Source organism: Atractosteus spatula, chromosome 1, assembly GCF_055471065.1.
Source record: "Atractosteus spatula isolate fAtrSpa1 chromosome 1, fAtrSpa1.hap1, whole genome shotgun sequence".
NCBI lineage: Eukaryota > Metazoa > Chordata > Actinopteri > Semionotiformes > Lepisosteidae > Atractosteus > Atractosteus spatula.
The window spans coordinates 75019187-75041917 of record NC_142706.1 but is presented as its reverse complement, the minus strand read 5'-3'; the positions used below and the strand labels follow the sequence as shown (position 1 = coordinate 75041917).

Sequence of the window (22731 nt, the reverse complement as noted above, 5' to 3'; positions counted from 1 at the left end):
ACTCTGTTGTATAATAAGGGCGCTGTACAAACAAGAATGCAGCCAGCAGTCCGGTTCAGATGGGTGAAGGGACTGAAAAAGGCCAGCTCTTTAAGAATACATGATGACTTGTCAGGCAACGTTTGCTTCCCCAGTTTCTGTCCAGGATCCTTGCAAGTACAAACTGCAAACCCAGCTAATAGCAGACATTTCTTGCGGTAACCCTGCGGGCACTGAGGCACTCAGGGCTGAGACACTGGAAGGTCTGAGCTCCAGGTTACCAGGCGCCCATGTGTTTTAAATTGTTTTGGCCTGTGATCACTCCGTAATGAAAGCCAGATGACAGAGCAGGGGAGACGAGGGCAGTCATGGGATTAAAACAGAGCTCAGTCGCAGGGGAGCCTGCTCCTCATGGCATGAATGGACGCAAACGACATTCTGGGCCAGAAAACACTGACTTGCAATGCAATTGCCCTCAAAATGGTCTTCACCCTTACAACTGAGTATGGTAATACTCAGCTATTTTTAGTTAGCTAAGCCAAGTAGCTGCCTTGTATAAACACACACAAGATAAAATTTGTCTCATATTTCATTGGTGCAAAGGCAGGGATATTGTGACCATACAGTATGTATGACATGTTTAATAGTACGGAGCCACTAAATAGCACTATTGGCACTAAGAAAGAGGTATTGATACAAGGCAGCGTCCATTGGGAAACCACAGTCAGAAAACACTATAAAGAAAGCCATGGAGAAAGTTGTTGAAATGAACACAGCCACGATTTTATGTTTTGAGACTTTCCAAAATCAAATGGTGCCCATGTGATTGAGGCCTTCTGTGCTTTGCATTAATATCTGGCTCCTAACATTTTTACACTGTCTCTCTCAAGCACCTTTCGAAAGGGAGTATACTGAAATCTATAGCATACATATTAATGTTTTTTGTGGATTTCTGCTACAAATAGCATTTCTCTTGGGTACAAGGGTATTCCAGAAGCTCTATTTGAATTAAATTAGTCAAGACTGCATCGCCAAGAGACAGAGGGGAAATTTATAGGCTGCTATATTCATGCAGCTGTGGAGTGGAAACAGCATTACGATCCTGAAGAAAGTGGCGCACGCAACTGGAATTAAAGTGCCAGCGGTCAAAATAAATTGATTTCATGTTTAGGAGATATTATTTTTTAAATATTGCAAATCAATTGAATTTTAACACCATAAAAAAAGAGTTTTAGTCTTGTTAATGGCTAGATTACCACTTTGCAATAAAAAAATACAATACCTTGCACACAGGGGTCATCCTTATTCCACGGAAATATTCCTGTATTGTACTAAGACTCCTGTGGAGAGCTGGACCCACACAGGGGCAGGTAAAACTAGAAAACCAGTGAGAAACCCGTGTGCAGAGCAACATGAAAGACAACGGTGAGAGAGAACTTGCTCCTTTTGAGCGTGAGGCACTGGATTCTATCCATCTATTGTCTAGTTGTGATGCCCGGACGAGCTCCAGTACTCCTGCATCAGCACCCTCCATCACCCTGGCGCTCATCAGGGCAAGATCAGGCCAGGCTTATCAACCTCTTTAAGAACCATTCCTCAGGGCTCTGGCATTGAGTCGACTCACAAGAGTGTGTATTTGTTCTTGGTGTCAGGCGTTTCCAGGAGTTACTTTCCAGTTTTTCCCGTTCGTGGCCTTCCGGTTCCTGTTTGCGACACTCGCTAACTATCTATCACCCGATCTGTATAGATATCTAACTATCATCAATAAAGTCTTATCCCCTCCTGTCTCCATCCCAGACCTGATCACATAAATAAACTCTGTAATCTTCACCGCTAATCGGACTCTGAGAACAATCACTTCGCCAGGCCCTTTTTCTTTCCACCTACGGGCCCGGTGTAACACTAGTGCCCCCTGCTCTGTGTTTCACAGTTCATTCTGAGGAAATGCCCTGGGTTGACTGTGTACTGTGACTGAGTAACCCTTGCACAGTCAACCCAGAGGACTTACAAAGGACTGTACAGTGACCTGTGCTTACTGAGAGTCGCTGGCTGGTATCGGCTCTCCACAGGACCCATCCACTGCTACCCTGCACAACTTTCCCTGCCAGGGCAAGCACGTCTCATTGTCACCAGCCACCCGTTCACACACATCTGGAGGCGGCCCCTACAAAAGGGAGCACGTATTCTGAATTTGTAAGGAAGAGATGCAAAGGCTAACAACCCCATTACAGCTGCTACTAAGCCATTGGCTTATCTTTGTTGCTTAATTTATTGCTGCTGCGTGATTATGTTCTGTGACAGCAGATGCTGCCTCTATCACCCTCACTTTCTCTTTGCATCTTCTTACACTTCTCCACGGAGCACACCCGTCCCAATTCATTCCCACAGCTCGAAAGCGGCCTCTATCACGCAGAAGAGCTCTTTCTCCTTCTGCTAGTCGATTCGAACTCTGTCTGCAAGTGGTGAAGCTAGTGATATCTGGACCATTGATATTGTTTCAATCAGGCAGCGAGCTTTGAAAAAATAATTTATGCAATAACAAATGAGTGTTTTTCTCATGGTGCTTTTGTTCAGAATACAGAATTGCACCTGTAACCCTCTGGAGCCAGGATTTCTACCATCCATTTTAGTTACTTTTGAGCAGAATGCAGGTTCATAAAACTCATAGTGTAACATCTGCCAGTTCTGCTTCTAGAGTTTCTCAGTGCTGTAGTGAACACGCCTGGTGTGCATCTTAATTATTGCCAAATCCTTGTCATTGCAGAGTTTCAGACAATCTGCTGTCAGCTCTTTTCGTTAACGACTGAAATTGTTAGAACAAAGGTTACATTACTGTTTTACTTTCAGTGTGTTGCCTACTCTGAAATCACGTCTCTCAGTTTGTATTCAGAGTTGATTGTGTTAATGTCCTGTCTTCCAAGAGAAGAAAATGATAAATTTATTTCTAATTAATGACTGAATCGCTGAAATCTGGCAGATAAATTGGTTAAACAGTGAAAGTCTAATTATTACACCTAATGGAATTTTTAAAAAAAACATGGTTGGCTGTCTCAGGTTTACAATACACAGTATGTGGCTGTGAAACAGAGCTTGTCCAGTCATACTGTATATATACAGTATCTGAAACATACAGTACATTAAAATGTGTTTGAAAGATTCAGTTTTCAAAATAAATACAATTATTAAAAAATTGAAAATCTAAAACACAAGCTTTACTAAATTCTGCACATCCAGGTTTTAAACAGTGATTGCATGTTGGAGAGAAGAGCTGTGTGTCTTTAAAGCAACACTTCATCACAATGACAACTGAATCGTCAGATTTATTAATAAGTGGAGTTTATAAAACTGCCATTTTTAAGTCCTGCCATTACTTAAAAAGGCACTTTTATTTTAAAATCTGCTTCACAAACTTTTATTTCAGCCCAAAGTGGTTATTTGTATTCAAAAGAATGACATTCAGTTCTGAGCTCTGAGATCCCTCTTCATTGTGAAAAAGTGACAATCACAAGTTAAATGCAGTAAGACTTGCTATTACTCTTTCTTAGCTGTAATTTCATCATTTAATGTCTCGTTTTGAAATGCCAAGAAATGTCAAGGATTTTGACATGTCCTTTTGTGTGTGTATAAACACCAGCTGAAAGCAGAGCGAGGGAAAAACCTTTCAATGCTTGTTTCTGTCTGCTGCGGTTAGGCTCATGGTATAGACATTACAGGTATTGTCATTTAGCCAGCATCCAACCTGAAACTGGGCCCCAGCTGCTCGTCTGGTCCGTCCCTCGGAGAGCCAGTATGGAATGAAGGTTTGTCCTCGGAGGTCCCCTGCCAGGCAGACAAAAACACCAGGATTACTGGACAGGAAACAGGGAGGCTTTTGGTGTTTCTTGATGTGCTCAGTAAGTCTACCTGCAAATGTGGCATGAAATTCAAAGACTGTAGTGCTGGCTTGTGCAGTGCATAGCTGATACTTTGGTACACTGAGAAAGACAGGTCTTTTAGATAACGTAATGACCTGAAGCCCCAGCCCCTGTGCAAATTTTCTTACTACCAGCTGTGATGAACCAGTACCCAGACAAAGTGCAAAGTAATCACAATGAGCTGAAGCTGAAGATTTGACAAAGTTATACAATGTTATTTGGCAATGTTATACAGACACTCCAAGATTTGCTAAAACAAATCCCTAAAACACGGTCTTACAGTATAGTGTCTCCCCCTGTATGATCTCTATATCTCAAGCTAATGAGCTATTGATACTTTCTCAAATCAAAATGAACTGTTACTTTAGAACACATTTCCATGAAACAAAAAATTTGACTTTTTTTCGTGCTTTACTTGAATGTGGCCTTACACGCCCTGCGTAATACCTTCAGAGACGTGGCAATTCAATGCAGTGCTTGAATTTTTGAGTCCAGGCACTTCTTGTTGAGTCCCAGTACTTTATAAGGGTTCACAGAACTAAATAAATCCTCTAATAGCTCTCCTACCTACAAATTAATCATGTTAGATTCACAGTACATCTGATTATAATCCGCAAGGCTGAGCACTCTAACATGGATGTGCTTTTTACATACGTTAATACCTCGAGTTGAGATCACAAAAAATTGTGAGCTTGTTGTCTGTCCAGCACAGCTTTCTTATCACTTCCAAGATAAACTGGAAGAGAGCTCTTCTCTGACAGAAAATGGGGATCGGTTTTTCTCTAATTCATCAGGATAAATCCACAACCAAGTGGGGCAGAATTCTGTTTTTACAATCCATGGCCAAATACGGGGCTTCTCAGCTGTGATATTTATACCAGCGAACTAACAAACTGTTGCCATATTTTACCGACATTATTTTTAGTAATTGGGGGAAAGGGGGCACCAGCTCTTTTTTTGCACCTCAAGTATGACAAACCAAATGATCATTTAGAGATATCCCTAAATGATTTTAAAGATGTCTTTTAATATATGAAGAGATCTTGAAATCATTTAAGACACATTTACGTATTTAGATATCTATAAATATTTGAAGATATCTTAATACGATTTGGTCATCTGGCTTGCGTATACAAGCACTGGCTATGTGTGTTGTAACTTGTAATCCTTTATGACTATTCTTATAAAAGCCGTGTCACAAAAATAAGTGTTTGAAACATTCCTCAAAGCACACATTCGGTATGTCATAGAGTTAGGGCTGGAGTAACAGTATTAGGGTTAAGCTTAGCATCAGAGTTTGCCTTATTGTGAAACCTACAGTACGTGTTGTTGTACAGTTTTGGGTAATGGTCATAAAAGGATTCTGAATGTTGTTATAAAATTTATGTAGCTTTTACTAATGTTTTATGAAATGATAATACACAAGACCTTATGCGTTAGCAACTTTTTTCATTTATGAGTTAAAGCTGTAAGAATCTGAAACAGATCATAGAAAGGGTGGGAAAACAGTATTAGAAATCCTTTTGCTATATAAGGGAAAAAAGAAATTCTCATGGTCTAAGCCGCATATTTCGGTATATCTTAAACAAAGGGGATGAAGTCATTATAGCATGTGTTAAATTATATCTGTGGTAATACAAATAGCTACAGTACAGTACAAGGGAATTGGTTCTTTTTTGTTCTTAAGAACGATCAAGATTTATTTTTCTGGGAGTCAGGAAAAGCTCACTAAATGGGCTATTGCAGCTATTGGCCCTTACTATTAGCCCACACAAAAAAAACATAGCCTGTACAAAGGATTTTGAAAATGAAAAACTTAATTTTATATTGCAATGGTTCCAACTTTGACTTCCATCAAATTACACACACAAAAACGCCTTTCTTCATCATTCAAACAATTCTGACAGCTAATGACAAAACAGAAATATTAAACCACCTCAAAAATACTATTTTTAAAGCATTAGACTGTGATTATCAAAATATGGTATTATAAAGATGCTTAAAATACTGTACTCTTTATTAGAAATATAGGTCTCAATATGGGAATCACACATCACTTTGTAAATGATAAGGCAGTGGGTAATTGCCAGTTGTGTAGTGATCATACAACCTAAAAGCCTGTGGCTTATTGTGAGAGCCATTGTATTATCGATAGTTTGAAAAATTGCTGCTTGGTATTTTCTTCTTTAAAATAGGTATTTTTTGGCCTCAAAATGTTTAAAATGAAATTAAACAATGAACCAGGACTTATTTTATTAGCCTGGTAATGAAGACATATATTTAGTACCATTTTAAAAAAAAACATCCATAATTGCACTCTTCATCGTTATCTCTAAGTACAAACACACGTCCAACAGCTCGTTCTGTCCCGCACAGCGTCTTAGACACTGCTAGCGATGCATTTGCTGGCGAGACAAATCAGTTAGAAGGCACATTCAGAAATGCTTTAGGGGAATGCGAGCCAGAAACAATTCCTCCATCCGCGCCACACAACACGACACGAAGAGTGTCACTTGTCCCCGTGACACGACAGGGATGAGATGTGAATTTGAGGTCGTCACGAGACAGCTAACAAAGCCAAGAGCAAACTCTAGGAAGAGGGAAGTCAGGTGAAGATGATGGACGACACTGTGAAGGACTTAAGCGCTCAAGGATGTTTTTGCAGCTTAGAAGCCGTGGCCCTGACACGTTTCTGTCAGGTTCTATTCTGCTGTATGGCTTTCATGCAGGTTGTTACATTGTGTTGTGTAGAGTTTATGAAGGTGTTGATTTTTTTTTTATTCAAACACTAATGAACAATCCTCCACAGAAACAGGAAAGCTGCAGAACACCCACACATCGATTTAACTAAAGGGTCGCGATTCACTAACTAAATTGACACATTTACTACAGTACATGCATGAGGAAACGCCTGGACACACAAGCTAACATTAGGTCACTGTTAAACATTTGGCAGGTGCTGTGCTCTGATGTCATTGCCGAAGTTGTACCATTTGTTTTCCAGGCTAAGCACCTTTGGGAAGGTGTGGACTGGCTTCATCACTCTGCTCTCCTCCCCACTGAGAGCTGGTGTGTGGGGAGCGTTCTGGTGCACTATGGCTGCCGTCACATCATCCAGGTGGGGCTGCACACTGGTGGTGGTGGTGGAGGGGATCCCCATTACCTGTAAACTGCTTTATTAATTACAGATCCCAGGGATGATGGTTTTAATTTATTGAGGCCTTTACTTTGAGGCCCAGATGGATCCTTGGGGATCCTTGAGCCACTGCGGGCGATGGGATTCCCAGTCATGTGACAGACATCGGCCGCACACTCTTCGTCTGACAGGGGCCTCGGTGGGCGGCGGCTCAGAGGAGTTCGGTGAGATCTGCACTTCATAGACGGAAGAAGGGTGTTCATGTTGGGGACCTTGGCTCCTGCCTACTGCAACTTTAATTCACCCTCTAGGAAATCACAGAACACACACAGCTCCGTGTCAGGCCAGAGGAAGATGAACTAGGGTTGCAGGAAATTAGGCTTTCAACAAACAACTAAAAAACATCGACACATTGGGAGATTTAAACGTGACTAATAAAGTATAGTCAAAAGCATGAAAAAGTAATCTGCTACAGTACAAACAATTTTAAAAAATGCATTGATAAAAACTCAAATCCAAAGTATTGGTTTGCACCTAACATTTACACTGGTGATCAGCTTTTCCTCAAGAAATGGATCTTAAGTCCTTCATGATTTACAGCAGCACCAAAACCCCGATTAACTGATAATCTGCAGGGATTTCTGGAAATATGGGGACTAACACTGCTCCAAGATTCGTTTTAAATGATCTGAAAATGTAAATTTCTGAAAGATATTAAGAATGAAATGGAAAAATATGAAACATATTGTATCAGTATAATTTATACTGGATCTTTATAAATAGTGCCAGGGAATTCTTACTGTATATATTTCCTTACCTGGAAAAACTCTTAATATTCAGAAACTACTGACTCTGCTGTACATACAGTATTCAGATGCCCATGAGGGTATTTAATACAGCCCAGCAATGTGGTCCAGAGCTGTTGATCAGTTTCAGCAGCTTACTCACTGTTGGATGCTGACTCTTGCAGGAGATAATGACTTCACAGATAGTCATGATGCAAAGTCTGGGCACAATCAGGGAGACAATCCAGCAATTTTGAAAAGGCTATTTCCACAAACTTTGACTTAAACCCTTATGCTACTGGGACTCCGGAAGTCTGAAAAATAGGCTAGAACAAGGCAACATAAAGAAACAAACTTGCTAGGACCCTGGTAAACAAGGGTGTTAAACCAAATTAAAACTTGAGAGACTATATGTCATACAACATACTCCTTGTCGTTTTAGTTTGTGTTTAGCCGGGTAAGAATTCCTTTTATGCTGCTGAACACTTGATTATTAGGGTATCATCTTTCCCACGCAAACGCGTGGCTTTTAAAGTCTGTTGTGCCCATAAAACTAATCAATTAGGAGCTCAGGTTCATTCAGCCTCTTCCCAGTGCACTATAATACAGAATTAAGGCTGCAAGCTGATTGTTTCATCGTTTCAAAAGGTAGGCTGCTGTGTAACAGCTGACAACAATTTTAATTGATCCAATTTTAATTCTTTTTAATGACAATTTGTGACTAACCCTCACAGCTATTTCTTTGTTTTTTTTGTATCTGTGTTATTTAATGGGTTAAACGAGGTGTGGCTCAAGAGGAATTGTCTTTAAGAATGAAGCATTGTGTTGTGGCGTGATTCAACTGCACAACGTGTTGTTTGTTTTGCATTACAAATGTACAGCTAAAAGATATATGCACTTGCTTTGTCTTTCCTCAATGTCTGTGATATAATTAAAGAAGACATGTTATTTAATGTCCTTCCTGTGTTTGCGTGAGTTTCCTCCAGGTGCTCCGGTTTCCTCCTACAGTCCAAACACACACTTGATTAATTAATAGATTAATTGGCTTCTGGGAAAACTGGCCCTAGTGTGAGTGTGTGTGTCTGTGTGTGTCCTGTGATGGACTGGTGTCCTGTCCAGGGTATGTGAGTGAGTGTGTCTGTGTGTGTCCTATGATGGACGGGTGTCCTGTCCAGGGTATGTGAGTGTGTGTGTCTGTGTGTGTCCTGTGATGGACTGGTGTCCTGTCCAGGGTATGTGAGTGTGTGTGTCTGTGTGTGTCCTGTGATGGACTGGTGTCCTGTCCAGGGTATGTGAGTGTGTGTGTCTGTGTGTGCTCTGTGATGGACTGATGTTCTGTCCAGGGTATGTGAGTGTGTGTCTGTGTGTTTGTCCTGTGATGGACGGGTGTCTTGTCAAGGGTATGTGAGTGTGTGTGTCTGTGTGTGTCCTGTGATGGACTGGTGTTCTGTCCAGGGTATGTGACCGTGTGTGTCTGTGTGTGTCCTGTGATGGACTGGTGTTCTGTCCAGGGTATGTGAGTGTGTGTGTCTGTGTGTGTCCTGTGATGGACTGTGTCCTGTCCAGGGTATGTGAGTGTGTGTGTCTGTGTGTGTCCTGTGATGGACTGGTGTTCTGTCCAGGGTATGTGAGTGTGTGTCTGTGTGTGTCCTGTGATGGACTGGTGTCCTGTCCAGGGTATGTGAGTGAGTGTGTCTGTGTGTGTCCTGTGATGGACTGGTGTCCTGTCCAGGGTATGTGAGTGTGTGTGTCTGTGTGTGTCCTGTGATGGACTGGTGTTCTGTCCAGGGTATGTGAGTGTGTGTCTGTGTGTGTCCTGTGATGGACTGGTGTCCTGTCCAGGGTATGTGAGTGAGTGTGTCTGTGTGTGTCCTGTGATGGACTGGTGTCCTGTCCAGGGTATGTGAGTGTGTGTGTCTGTGTGTGTCCTGTGATGGACTGGTGTCCTGTCCAGGGTACGTGAGTGTGTGTGTCTGTGTGTGTCCTGTGATGGACTGGTGTCCTGTCCAGGGTATGTGAGTGTGTGTGTCTGTGTGTGTCCTGTGATGGACTGGTGTCCTGTCCAGGGTATGTGAGTTTGTGTGTCTGTGTGTGTCCTGTGATGGACTGGTATTCTGTCCAGGGTATGTGAGTGTGTGTGTCTGTGTGTGTCCTGTGATGGACTGGTATTCTGTCCAGGGTATGTGAGTGTGTGTGTCTGTGTGTATCCTGTGATGGACTGGTATTCTGTCCAGGGTATGTGAGTGTGTGTGTCTGTGTGTTTGTCCTGTGATGTACTTGTGTCCTGTCAAGGGTATGTGAGTGTGTGTTTCTGTGTGTGTCCTGTGATGGACGGGTGTCCTGTCCAGGGTATGTGAGTGTGTGTGTCTGTGTGTGTCCTGTGATGGACTGGTGTTCTGTCCAGGGTATGTGAGTGTGTGTCTGTGTGTGTCCTGTGATGGACGGGTGTCCTGTCCAGGGTATGTGAGTGTGTGTGTCTGTGTGTGCCCTGTGATGGACTGGTGTCCTGTCCAAGGTATGTGAGTGTGTATGTCTGTGTGTGTCCTGTGATGGACTGGTGTTCTGTCCAGGGTATGTGAGTGTGTGTGTCTGTGTGTTTGTCCTGTGATGTACTTGTGTCCTGTCAAGGGTATGTGAGTGTGTGTTTCTGTATGTGTCCTGTGATGGACGGGTGTCCTGTCCAGGTTATGTGAGTGTGTGTGTCTGTGTGTGTCCTGTGATGGACTGGTGTTCTGTCCAGGGTATGTGAGTGTGTGTCTGTGTGTGTCCTGTGATGGACTGGTATTCTGTCCAGGGTATGTGAGTGTGTGTGTCTGTGTGTTTGTCCTGTGATGTACTTGTGTCCTGTCAAGGGTATGTGAGTTTGTGTGTCTGTGTGTGTCCTGTGATGGACTGTGTCCTGTCCAGGGTATGTGAGTGTGTGTGTCTGTGTGTGTCCTGTGATGGACTGGTGGACTGTCCAGGGTATGTGAGTATGTGTTTCTGTATGTGTCCTTTGATGGACTGGTGTTCTGTCCAGGGCATGTGAGTGTGTGTGTCTGTGTGTGCCCTGTGATGGACTGGTGTTCTGTCCAGGGTATGTAAGTGTGTGTGTGTGTGTGTCTGTGTGTGCCCTGTGATGGACTGGTTCTGTCCAGGGTGTACGCCATCTTGCACCAACTGCTGACCGAATACAGGCTCTGGCTCGCCCGCGACCCTGTACTGGACATAAAGGTATAGAAAATGGGTGGATGTGGTACAAAAAGCCTAAGGTTTGTTTCTAAGGAAGGCATTGTATACAGAAACAAGTCCCAATATTCTGAAGATTAAAGGCAACTGTATGTAAACTCAGTATCCTAGTTCAGAAATATTTTTTTCCTGTCATTTCTTACACAGAATATGAGCTTTCAATTCAGGAAACCAGTATGGGTGTGTTCAAGTACTGTCAAAGCCACTCAGACACAAGAGTAGAACTAAATTGTTCATTTCCTCTATAAGAGGTTACAGTTTGCTTTTAAATATAAGATCCCTTCATGAAACATTGCATCTGGATGGAAACTAATGATTTTAATGAATGAGCAAATAATATAATAGGCACACACTTCATTGTTTACAGTTATATAGTGCTTTTCTGGACACTCCACTCAAAGCGCTTTACAGGTAATGGGGATCCCCTCCACCACCACCAGTGTGCAGCACCACCTGGATGATGCGACGGCAGCCATAGTGCGCCAGAACGCTCACCACACATCAGCTATCAGTGGGGAGGAGAGCAGAGTGATGAAGCCAGTTCAGAGATGGGGATTATTAGGAGGCCATGATTGGTAAGGGCCAATGAGAAATTTGGCCAGAATGCCGGGGTTACACCCTTACTGTTTTTGAGAAACGCTCTGGGATTTTTAATGACCACAGAGAGTCAGGACCTCAGTTTTATGTCTCATCCAAAGGACGGCGCCTGTTTACAGTATAGTGTCCCCATCACTATACTGGGGAATTAGGACCCACACAGACCGCAGGGTGAGTGCCCCCTACTGGCCCCAGTAACGCCTCTTCCAGCAGCAACTTTAGTTTTTTGCAGGAGGTCTCCCCTCCAGGTACTAAACAGGCTCACACCTGCTGAGCTTCACTGGGTTGCCAGCTGTGAGCTGCAGGGTGATACGACTGTTGGCTATCTATTAAACTTAACAGATTTAATATTAAACCCATTAACTCTATCAATGACTGTAGATATCTATGACACCTCTTACATCACAACCTAGTATACCACAGTCTCTGCTGAGCCAGTGAAAGTATACAGTATAAACCAGCCACCTCTGCAACAGCATCAGCACCCAGTACACCTTGCACAATAAGGCAATCAATGAAAGAGGCTGGTACACAGATTGTGCCTTATGTTATTTCCCTGGAATGTCTATACCTGACATTTTAATAGCATAATACAAAACCAGGAAGACAGAGGAAAGTGTGTAATTTATCCACTTTTTGCAGCAAGAGTTATCTCTTAAATAACGCATTTTGAAAAATTTTTCTGCTGTAATCGGCCAATTTCCTGGTCTTTAGTGGTAATTCCCAAGTTTTCACAGAACTAATTCAATCTACTTGCCACCAGGGAGTCGAGATTTGCTTACAGACGGCGTCTCCCTCGAAAGCCGCATATAGTGTACTGACCTTCACATTTCTGCCACCTGCAGGGACATTAGTGATCTCAAGCCTCAGTGTGCTGTGGCTTGGATTCACTGAAAGGTAGGCTGCTGTTGATGTTGCCCAGGGGTTGTGAAAGAAAAGGTGTTAAAAGCTGCACACGGCTCTGGTGTGCTGACATGCTGGGTTAATTCCATCTGCAGGGCCACAGCTGAGTGTTCCTTCAAATAGAAGCTGGGAGCACAACACTGACCCAGGCCCCCATCACCCCCCAGCCTCCTTTAAGTCATTACTGTGTCTAATGGGCTTAATGGAGATTTCTTTCCTTTGACCTGAGGTTTCCAATTCTCAGCCCTGAAGTTCTCAGTTTTGTTCAGACAGCATTAATGGTATTGCAAGTCAAACATTCAAGAATGTGGAAACATAAGAGAAAAAAACCTTCAAAAAGCCGTTAATGGACCTGTGAAACAGAGCAGCTCTATTTTTGTTCCGATCAGGGGTGTCCTAGATCTCTTGTCCTCAGAGGTGCGCTCCATTAGAGATCAGTTTCACAAAGTGCCAGTGCTGACATCTTACAGTGGGTTATCCTCAGGAGCGCCAAGAAGAAGAAGCCCCATTAAAACTGCATTGTTTAATTACAAAGGCCTGTTCTTGTGGACAAAGGGATTTAAAAGTCTGTTAAAATGCTTTCAGTAGGGTAATTTGATGGCTATTCCTATACTTTGCATCTGTACTCCACACAGTGTAAGCAGCCCTTGTACTCTATTCTCTACCCTGCTCTTTATGTTATAGTGGTGAATTTAATATTACCTCTCCCTTTTAGTTTGCATGGTTGCTTTGTTGCATTGCTGAGGAACCCCATGAAAACAGACACGACGTGATGCCAAAGGCACCAATCCAACATCGGAAAACTGCCTATTGCTGTGAAGGATCACAACAACTCGGACCCTATCCTGATACCAAAGGGTGCAAGGTGAGCGTATATCATGGACAGGACTACAGTCTATCACAGGGCATGCACACAGATTAATCCCCGTGGGCTTGGAAAGAACATGCTAACTCCACACAGAAAGGTTCTTCATGGACCAGAATCTAACCCAGAACAAAGACCTGTGAGGCATTAGGAATAACCACCAAGCCATGATCGTGCCCTGTACAAACCATGTTCCACCTCACTCTTTGGGTTTTACTGCAGTTTTTTGTTTGCCTTGGGAGGAGAGTGAGTTGATTGTGGTTTTAAGAAAGTTATTTTTTATTATAAAAATCAGAATCCCAACAGTGCAACTTGATGTTTATGTCACAGGGTTCATGGTGCAAAAATGATGTCACTCCCTTGGGATATAAAACTGGAGTCACTCACGTCAGTGACCTGGTCTTCTGCTGGGGCTGATACAGAGCTGCCTAGCTCAGATGCTCAGAGATACGCCCAAAATAGAAGTTTGAATCAGAGATCAGAGGTCAAACATAGCACTGGCAACAATTCCCCCCATGAATCTGATTTTTTCTGGTTTGAGAAATCCTGACTGATGTAAGAGCAGAAATAAAATTACACAAGGAGGTCCCTGAGACCTTCACAGCTTTCCTCTAGGCATACCTGACGCTGCTGAGGCTGGCTGCTTTGTCCCTGTGCATTCTGACTATTCTAAACATAGAGGAGACAGTTTAGAAAAGAAAAAGAGATTAATTAAGAAGGCAGCAAAAAATACAATGATTTAGAAATGCATCATGACTGTACCACAGAAGATGAATATAAAAATCGCTTAATATGCGCAGCTTTAACAGAATATGAATTTAATAGAATCTGCATATACTGCATCCTCTGAGAGGTATTCATTTTCGCAGAGTATCGCAAGGCTGCCCAAGCCAAGGTCATCATACATACATACATATTCTGTCTGAGGCCTTGATCGTTTTAGGAAAAAAGAAATCCATTTTTAAACCTTTTAAATTTTATTCTCACAAAACTGAGTTATCAACACTTGATTTAAAATTAGCTAAAATCTTGCATAAACAGCGCTCAAATTCTGATACGTTATTAGCAATTGTGTAACTCTTCCTAGAGATTTTTGTCCAGGCTTCCACGGCAGCACAGAACCCTGCAGCACATGTGCAGGGGTTGATGTGTAGCAGACTTATTCTTAGATCTTGGCGGGGAGGAGCTGGGAGGAGACTAGCTAAATGCAGACTTTAAGAAAATGCTAATACATGAAAATAAGAATGCTGACATCCCTTTCATCTTCGCAAAAAGAAATTGCTGCGAAATTCCTGCTTCGTCAAATCCAGACTCGTTTTTCAAGGGCATTAATGGAAAAAAAGGGACAAACACAGGGAACAAAAGGTTTTTTGGCATTACACTGGTCTGCTGTTCATCAGTTAATAAATCTTTCAATCCTGGCAACTTTGGTTCCCCACACAGTACACTCCTGGAAAGAGGTCAGTGGAGATCTTTGTTTTGCAGAAGTATGTTGGAATGACAGACATGCTGTCAAGACCAATGAAAGCCATGTGCATGGGTGGTGTCTGTTTTTATGGGCCAAGCAGGAAACATGCTTCAGAAATATTATGAAACACAATTAACAGGAAAGATGGGTCATTTATCTCAGGCAATCTTTTACAGTAATCGTAGCACATATAAATTTTATTCTTTTTTGGTCGTTTTCCATAGCGTGATGGAAACAGTTCTCAGAAATGGTAGAGGAGACCCTGAGTGACGTGCAGGAATGTGTTTGCTTGAACAAGAGAAGAAAGAGGGAGGGCAGCACCTTGAGCTGAAAGGAGTTAGATTGATGAACGTTGACTGTAACAGCACAGATTTACATGAGGTTAAACAAGGATTCGACAGTGAGGAACGAGCTTGGTGAAACCTCTTGGCAATCTTTTACAGTGGAACGCTGGAAAGGGTCCTAGACTTGCTCCTGGAGGTTTTGGGGTTCAAATCCCTGGTGAGCCACAGCTGCTGTACCCTTGTTCAAGTTGTTTTGCCTAGATGGGAGCAAATCTAAGTCACTTTTATTAAACACATCTTCCAAATAAGTGAGTTAATCATCTGTATCACACAGAAGATTCACATTGGTGAGTAAGAAGCATTGGCTAATGCCTGATAGTGCTCAATGTTCTTTTTGTTTTTGTCCTGCAAAGTTTTGCAACAAAGCCCTAAGGCTGCTAAAATGTAAAACACTCAGAGCACTTCAGGCCTTTTTTGACATCTGTCTTTTGTCTTCATCTGGCTGTAAAAAAAATGAAACCCATCTACCAGTTACTAGAGATACACCAAGCAAGATCCATCCTCCCACTTCCAGCATGCTCAGCCTGGTGAAGGCTAAGGCACCACCACTGTGGTCTGCTTCTGATTTTGCCATATTTTATATTGTGCTTCATTTTGTGCAGATTGACAATGAAGAGTGAAACACAAGTGGAAACGATGTGGAGGTGCTTTTAAAACCAAGCCCAGGAGGCACTTCATTAGCCCAAGAGGTGAGCCCAGACCCTGGCTACTTTCAGGAAACGTCTGGATAACATCCCTGGATCAATTCTCTACTGACTATCAAAAAACGAGTCTTTGCACAGTAATTTACAGCTGTTGCTATAGCTCTTGGGTCTGAAGTGTTATAAGAACACAAGCAGTCTGACCTAGGGCAGTAGGAAGGCCTCAACTGTGCAACACATAATGACACTGCTGCAAAATGGTGAGTATATGACATCCAGTTTAGAAAAACAAAAGAAAAGACAAGACCACAAATGACTCACAGCTGCATTTGAATGATTTTACACGATTTATCTTTAATCAAAGATAACCCGAGGAAATGCAGTACCGGTTAAGCTTACATTCACAAAGCATGGTTCTCAATTTCCAGGGTGTCGAATCCTACTCCTTGAGGCCCGGATTCTCCACTGACTTTCACTTCCTCCAGCCTCTTTCCTGACTTCATTAGGTTAACTGTTCATTACATACAAAAACTTAATGATCCTTTTGAAGTCTCAGAATAATTTATGGGTGTAGATAGTGCAACTTGAACTGTAGGCACATTTTTAAATCACAAACCACATAAGACTTGAAGAAAAAATAAACAAAATTTTTCAGAGCTTAAGGCTAAACATCCATCATGCCCCTTGGCCCTCTGGGACTGTAATCAGACACCCCTGCAGGAAGAAATGTGAGAATGTAAAGACCACTGTCCTGAGCTGGTTGATGAGCTGGTAACTGCTTTCTGGGGACTACAGCAATCAGTGGAAATCGCATAATTCAGGGTTAAAGCAATGGGTGACAAGCACCTTTGCACCCTGCACAAGGGGGAACTGAGTGAAGACTCTCTCCAGAGAGAGTCAGACAGTTGTTTTATCAGTTTTTAACGGTCGGGAACTGTAGATATCTTCAATAATGATGCCATTTCTGTGATCTGTGACATTTCAATTTAAAAGAAAATGCAAAACATTGTGTTGCAATCCTTGTATGATGTCAAATACATGAACAAATATTATTTTAGAAATTGGCTAGAGGTGCAGTGACTATTGATTTAGATTTTTATTATTATTATAGCAATGCAAATTAATCCTAGAATCATCTGTCATTACAGGCACACCAGCAAACATTTAACAACACACACACACAAAATAAAGCTGCAAGTACTGTATGTTTAAGTTTTTTTAATAGATCTTAACATCTTGAATCTTATCTGTTGGTATAAAGTGCATCCTGTACAGTGCTTGAATTATCAGAAGGAGGGACTGTTACTTTATTGGTAACAGTTAAGAGGTGGTTAAAGTGTATTGAGAAAATCTTACAAAAAATATAATTAATTTTTATCTAGACAATTTGAATTAATCTCAACAACCCACTATGCGATGCTTGAAAGCATGAACCCTTCACCTTTCACATGTCTTATACTCTAAGATTTAATTAAGATAACCAAAATATTGGGAACACATACAAGAATATACTGTATATTGTTTCATTATTTATTACATAAAACATGTTTATTTATCAAAAACTCAATAGTCCCTGTGTAAGTGAACCTTTTAATAAGTTGTTGCACATTCTTTAGCAGCTGTGATATAGCAACCAAATATTTCCTATAGTTACTAATCAATTTCTCACATCTGCTCTAAGGAATGTTTGTCCATTCTTCCTTACAGAACTGCTTCAGCTGCTCCAGATTTGTTGGCTGTCTTGCATTCAGGTCTTTCCACAACACTTCTATTGGGTTGAGATCTGGACTTTGACTCTGTCTTTCCAAAACATGAAATTTCTTCCTCTAAATTCTTTTCTTTGGTAGATTTGCTGAACTGCCATTGGAGGAGCCTTTCTCTGCCCAACGTCCACTCACGGACAGGGGGTCCGCTGTTCTTCTCCAGAATATTGTGGGATGACTCTGGATTCATAGTTCCCTCAATGATGGCGAGTTGTCCAGGTTCATGGGCAGAGAAGCAGCCCCAAACCATGACACTCCCACGGGCTTGCCTGACAGTGGGATGAGGTTATTTTGTTGGTAGGTTTTCTGCAAATACAGCATTTTTGGATTCAGCCAAAAAGATCAATTGTAGACTCATCTGTTCTTCCAAAAATCTACAGGATCATCCAGATGGTCTTTTAGAAACTTCAGATGAGCAGTGATGTTCTTTTTCGAGAGGAAAGGTTTGCTCCTGGCTACCCTCCACAGTTGCCACAGTTGTTCAGTGTGTGTATAAACATTTCCTTTTAGAAAAGGTTTGATTAAACAAGGATTTCACAGTAAAAATGTAACATTTAAATAACTACTTTAGGCATTCAAGCAGGTCTGTACATATGTGCACAAACACTTAACACATTCTAAACAATGTTTCTTTGAAACAAAAACATTTATTTTTGTAATCCTTATTTCCAATACAGCCTTATTTGACAATGCTTACTGAGAGCTGTTGTCTTGGAAATGACAGAACTAACTCCACAGTGCCAGATTCTCTCAGAAATCCCTAACAACCTGAACTTCACCTTCAACAAGCTCTAACACGATGCTTCTTCCTAACTTTTATGCATTAATTTTTTATCTTTAAAATTATGTCACTACTCTCATTAAACATTTAATTCTGGGACACTAATTATAACTTAAAAATGCAAGGAAGTGCAAGACTGAACCACATTGCTACTTGTAATGTCTTTTTCAGTCTTTTGAGTCAAAAATAGTTAGCTGTAACATTTCTCTTCAAAGTGCATCATAATCATTTTGAAGATGAAAAACTCTACACATCTGTTACAGAGCCTTGCCTTTAGGTTTCTCACAGGCTGTTTAACCCTACAGACAAGGAGGCTTGATAAGGGGATTCCTGCCTGTTCTGGAAGAGACCAGAGCTGTTGCAGTAGATCTTGTCATCACACAGTAGCGCAACTTAGCTGAGCAAGTGGCCACTGAATTTCCTGTCACCTCAGCAGACGGTGGATAAAAATAATGTGTTTGGCAGAATCTGCAGTAGAGGAATGTACCGAAGAAACACATGCATATTATCTGTTCGTCTGTCATCATAATTACAGCTTGAGGAAACACAACAGAAATGACAGCCAGCTCTGATCCACTGTGTTTAAACTGGCGTGAATAAATCCCTCCAGGATCTGTTCCTCCTCAGCACAGCAAAAGGACACACAACTTTCACCACAGTCAGACAAGAAGCAACAGCTGCTTCACAAACTCTAATCACTGAAGTGGACAAAGGTAGCATTTAAAACCTTTATTTCAATACGGTACTTTGTATCGTTGTTAGTTATAATTCCTTTTATGCATTTTATTAAAATGATATGATATATTTCCATTCATTATGCTATGTACAGCAGTGGTCAACAACAGAGCTGAATAACAGGAGGTCTACTGTGAAAGTCACAGGCTTTCATAGTCATCGGCATAGTCAGGTGTATGACCATGACTGGAAGCAAAACAATCTTCTCATGTGTGACACTTGCTTGGCACCACCAATGCGTAGATGCTGTCCTGTGGGACTCTGTCCCATTACTCCCATACTGCATGGCCAAGTATCAGCCTGTGACTGATCTCTGAGACCTTGATTCCACACGGATCCCCCAAGTGTTTAACTGGGCTCAGGTCTGGTACCTAAGGCGCCTATGGCATACCTGACACACAGTCTTCGCACAAGAAAGCGATTGTTAAACGAGCAGAATGAAGACACAATCCTGACGTGTCAGGATGAGCCTGAAGAAGAGCGGCGAGGAACTTGATCAACATAGCGCCTTGCAGTCAGTTTACCATCAATCACTGGAATCTGAGTCTGTAATGACTATATCATCCTGCACCGCCTGCACTTAGTCCTCGTTCACCTCATTCTGTTGCATCAATGGACCCTGGTGAGCACCGGTCCCCTGTGTGGTGGTCTGGCCTGAAAACAAAATCAGTTCATCTGCCTCCTCACCGATTAACTGCTGACACGCACTGAGAATGCAATCAGACCTGGAACGTCTTGCCAGGTTAGAAATTGCTGGCAATGAACAGCACAGATGGCAAGCGAGTGTGTGACAATGGCAGGAAGGTACAGGTCTCTTGATAAGTGGGGCATATTACTTCCTTCCCTACACATCCAACACCACACTCATTTAAGGCCCCTTGGGACAATTCCGGATCACCCAGATGGCATCTTGTACCGCCAGCAACCTTATTTACTGTATCTCTTGCAGTAAATTCCCAGCCATCTACATTGGAGAAACAGGAAGGAGACCCGGAGACTGCTTCAGAGAACATGTTAGGGTTGTGAAGATTAAAGGTTCATTTCACCTCTGACGGCCACGACCACTCTAATCTCTCCGTCTGTGTTCTCAAAGACGGTTTTCCGAACTCATACATCAGAAAGACCACCAAAACCAAAATTATTCTGCAGCTAGGATCACACCTTCCCCCTTCTCTTAACGACAGACTACTCTTCTTCTAAATTTTCTCCATTCATTGGAAGTTTCATTTCACACCTCTCTGCACCCATTCTGACTTCACACCTCTTGATTGGCCTCTCTTTCTGTCCCCTGCTCCCGCCTCTCACTCCTCCTCCCTCCCAACCTTTGTTCTCCCGCTACTTTACCTTTGCCTACTGCCCTGTCTCTCTCACACCTGAAGAAGGCTCCATGGCCGAAACGTTGTTTTCTTTCTTCTTTTTTTCAGCATGGAATAAACCTATTTCTTGTTCCTTTGCAGCCTACGCATGCTGACGCAGTTCCCCACCTGAACTATTACTCCCTGTGTCCTTATCTCTTGTTTTTCACCAGGCATGTCATTCAGCAGGTTAAATCATCTCATCGCCCGTGCCACGTCAACACTCGATCAAAATGCTGCCACATTACTGTCCTCCACAATTTGGCTGCTCACATTACGGACTGACAAAGTGATGAAATGTCATTCATTTCTTATGTTGTGACTTCAGAAATGCAACAGATTTCTGCTTTTGCCCAAGTTGTTTATCAGACTTATCAGTTATTTTAAATTTCCCATGACCAAAAATATGACCAGTTTCCAGATCATGATCATCAATGTTTTCCGTCTTGAGTCTTTTAAGTACAGATTTATCAGGAAGGTGCCTAATTGCAAAATTATGATGACAGATTAACATTTGCTTTGGAAACTTCATGGCTAATGGTCTTGTATTTCCCCACTGGTCACACTATTTATGATGCCCATGAGTAAACAATGTCTCAGAAAACCGATTAACCCCATTAGTGTCTTCTTTGTAATTATCTGATGCCTCACGGTCTCTGCCCAGAAACATTTATGCAAGACCATAGCCTTGTTAGAGTAACACATTTCAATTAAGACACCAAGAGGTGAATACTAAACGTAAATTAAAAAATACATCTTTCATAATAAAACGTTGGGAGGCTGTGACAGAGTGCTTGTTATTTTTCTTTCTTTTAGAATGTGAAATAATCCAATACTTCCCTCTGCCCTTCTGGTATGCTTGAGAGAGTATATGTGATACGAATGAAGTGTGAATGATACTTACCCTTTTTGTTGTTTCCCTAAAATCACTGCAGTGTCTTCCCCATTTGGAGTATTGTATTGTATTGTTTTGTGTTGATCAAGATGGCCACCAGTCACCTTTCCTGTTTGTAGTATCACACAAATGATCTTAAAGGGAAAGGTTACTGGTGAGCCATCTATAAATAACCGGTGTAAGGTTAGTTGTTTTGTTTAAGTGAATATATCACGGTTGCATGACTCTGTTAAAATGTATAAGTTTTTTTGGGATGGTTAAATACTTTATTTTGGTCAAACTGCCCATCTCTGGTAAGAAAATGTGAGCGAGTCCCTTTAAGAGGATGGTCCTTGGAGAGGAGGGGCTATAAAAGGGACTGGGTGCCTTGGAGGAAAGGTGTGGAGAGGACTCCTGTGAGGGGGGTTTTTATCCCTATTTTGATGGCAATAAATCCAGTTTTGTTTGCATCTGTAGACTGCTGGGTGGGAGTTTCTTTTCTTTTGAGCCAAACCTGGTCACTTGGCCGGTGACAGTGGCACAGTAGTCAGCACTGCTGCCTCACAGCGCTGGAGCCCTGAGTTCAGTTCCTGGGGTGACATCTGCATGGTGTTTGTATGTTCTCCCTGTGTTTTTGCATGTGTTTTCTCCAGGTGATCTGGTTTTCTCCCACATCTCCAGAGAAATACTGGTATACTAACTGGTGTCTGGGAAAATTGGCCCTGGTGTGCTTGTCTGTGTTTGTGTGCTGTCTTGCTTGCCAGGATGGGCTCTCGTTCCCCGGGACCCTGTAAGGAGCAGTTTAATAAAAGGGCCATGTCTCCCAGAGGCCTCTTCACGTATCCAGCAAGGAGAATGGGTTCAGCTCGTTCTGAGGAAATCCATCAAGGTGAGCTAATGCTATTTGCTCCTTTCCTTGTGTGGAATCTCACTTCTGCAGCATACTAATTAACTAATCAAGCCAGGTGTGTCTCACTTAAGGTCACGTTCAAACAAAGCCACCTCTTTCGTCATGACATCGAGTCATGTTTCAGCTCTGTTCTCCAGTCTTAAAGAGAGGTGGAGGGGTAGACAGGGGGTAAGAAGGAATTGGTGATTCCCATTTAAGATAAGGGAGCTCTAATTTATACAGGCACTTTTAAGACCCCTGTTCTGTTATTATATAGGGTCCTTTGGGGAAGTTGTTATCAAGTAGTGGACTGCAACACTGTTCTTTCTTTTTTCCTCCAAAAACCTTTCTGCCCAAAATTAAAAGGCAGGTATAATTTCAATTGAATACACAGTAGAGGCTGAAGGCTTCCAGTTCTATGCCATCTTGTACTGTATGCTCTAAAAGCCTTCCGGAACAATGACTGCTCACTCT

At 42.1% G+C, this 22731-nt stretch overlaps 1 protein-coding gene across 1 annotated transcript in view; it reads right to left on the bottom strand.

The window, feature by feature from the left end:
* The window catches only part of adam19a (ADAM metallopeptidase domain 19a), a 130529-nt gene that overhangs the window by 96307 nt on the left and 11491 nt on the right, over positions 1-22731 (bottom strand). The window contains exon 2 of the mRNA XM_088919519.1: positions 3719-3798. Coding sequence (XP_088775645.1) covers positions 3719-3798 — 80 coding nt within the window. The remainder of the gene's footprint in view (positions 1-3718; positions 3799-22731) is intronic.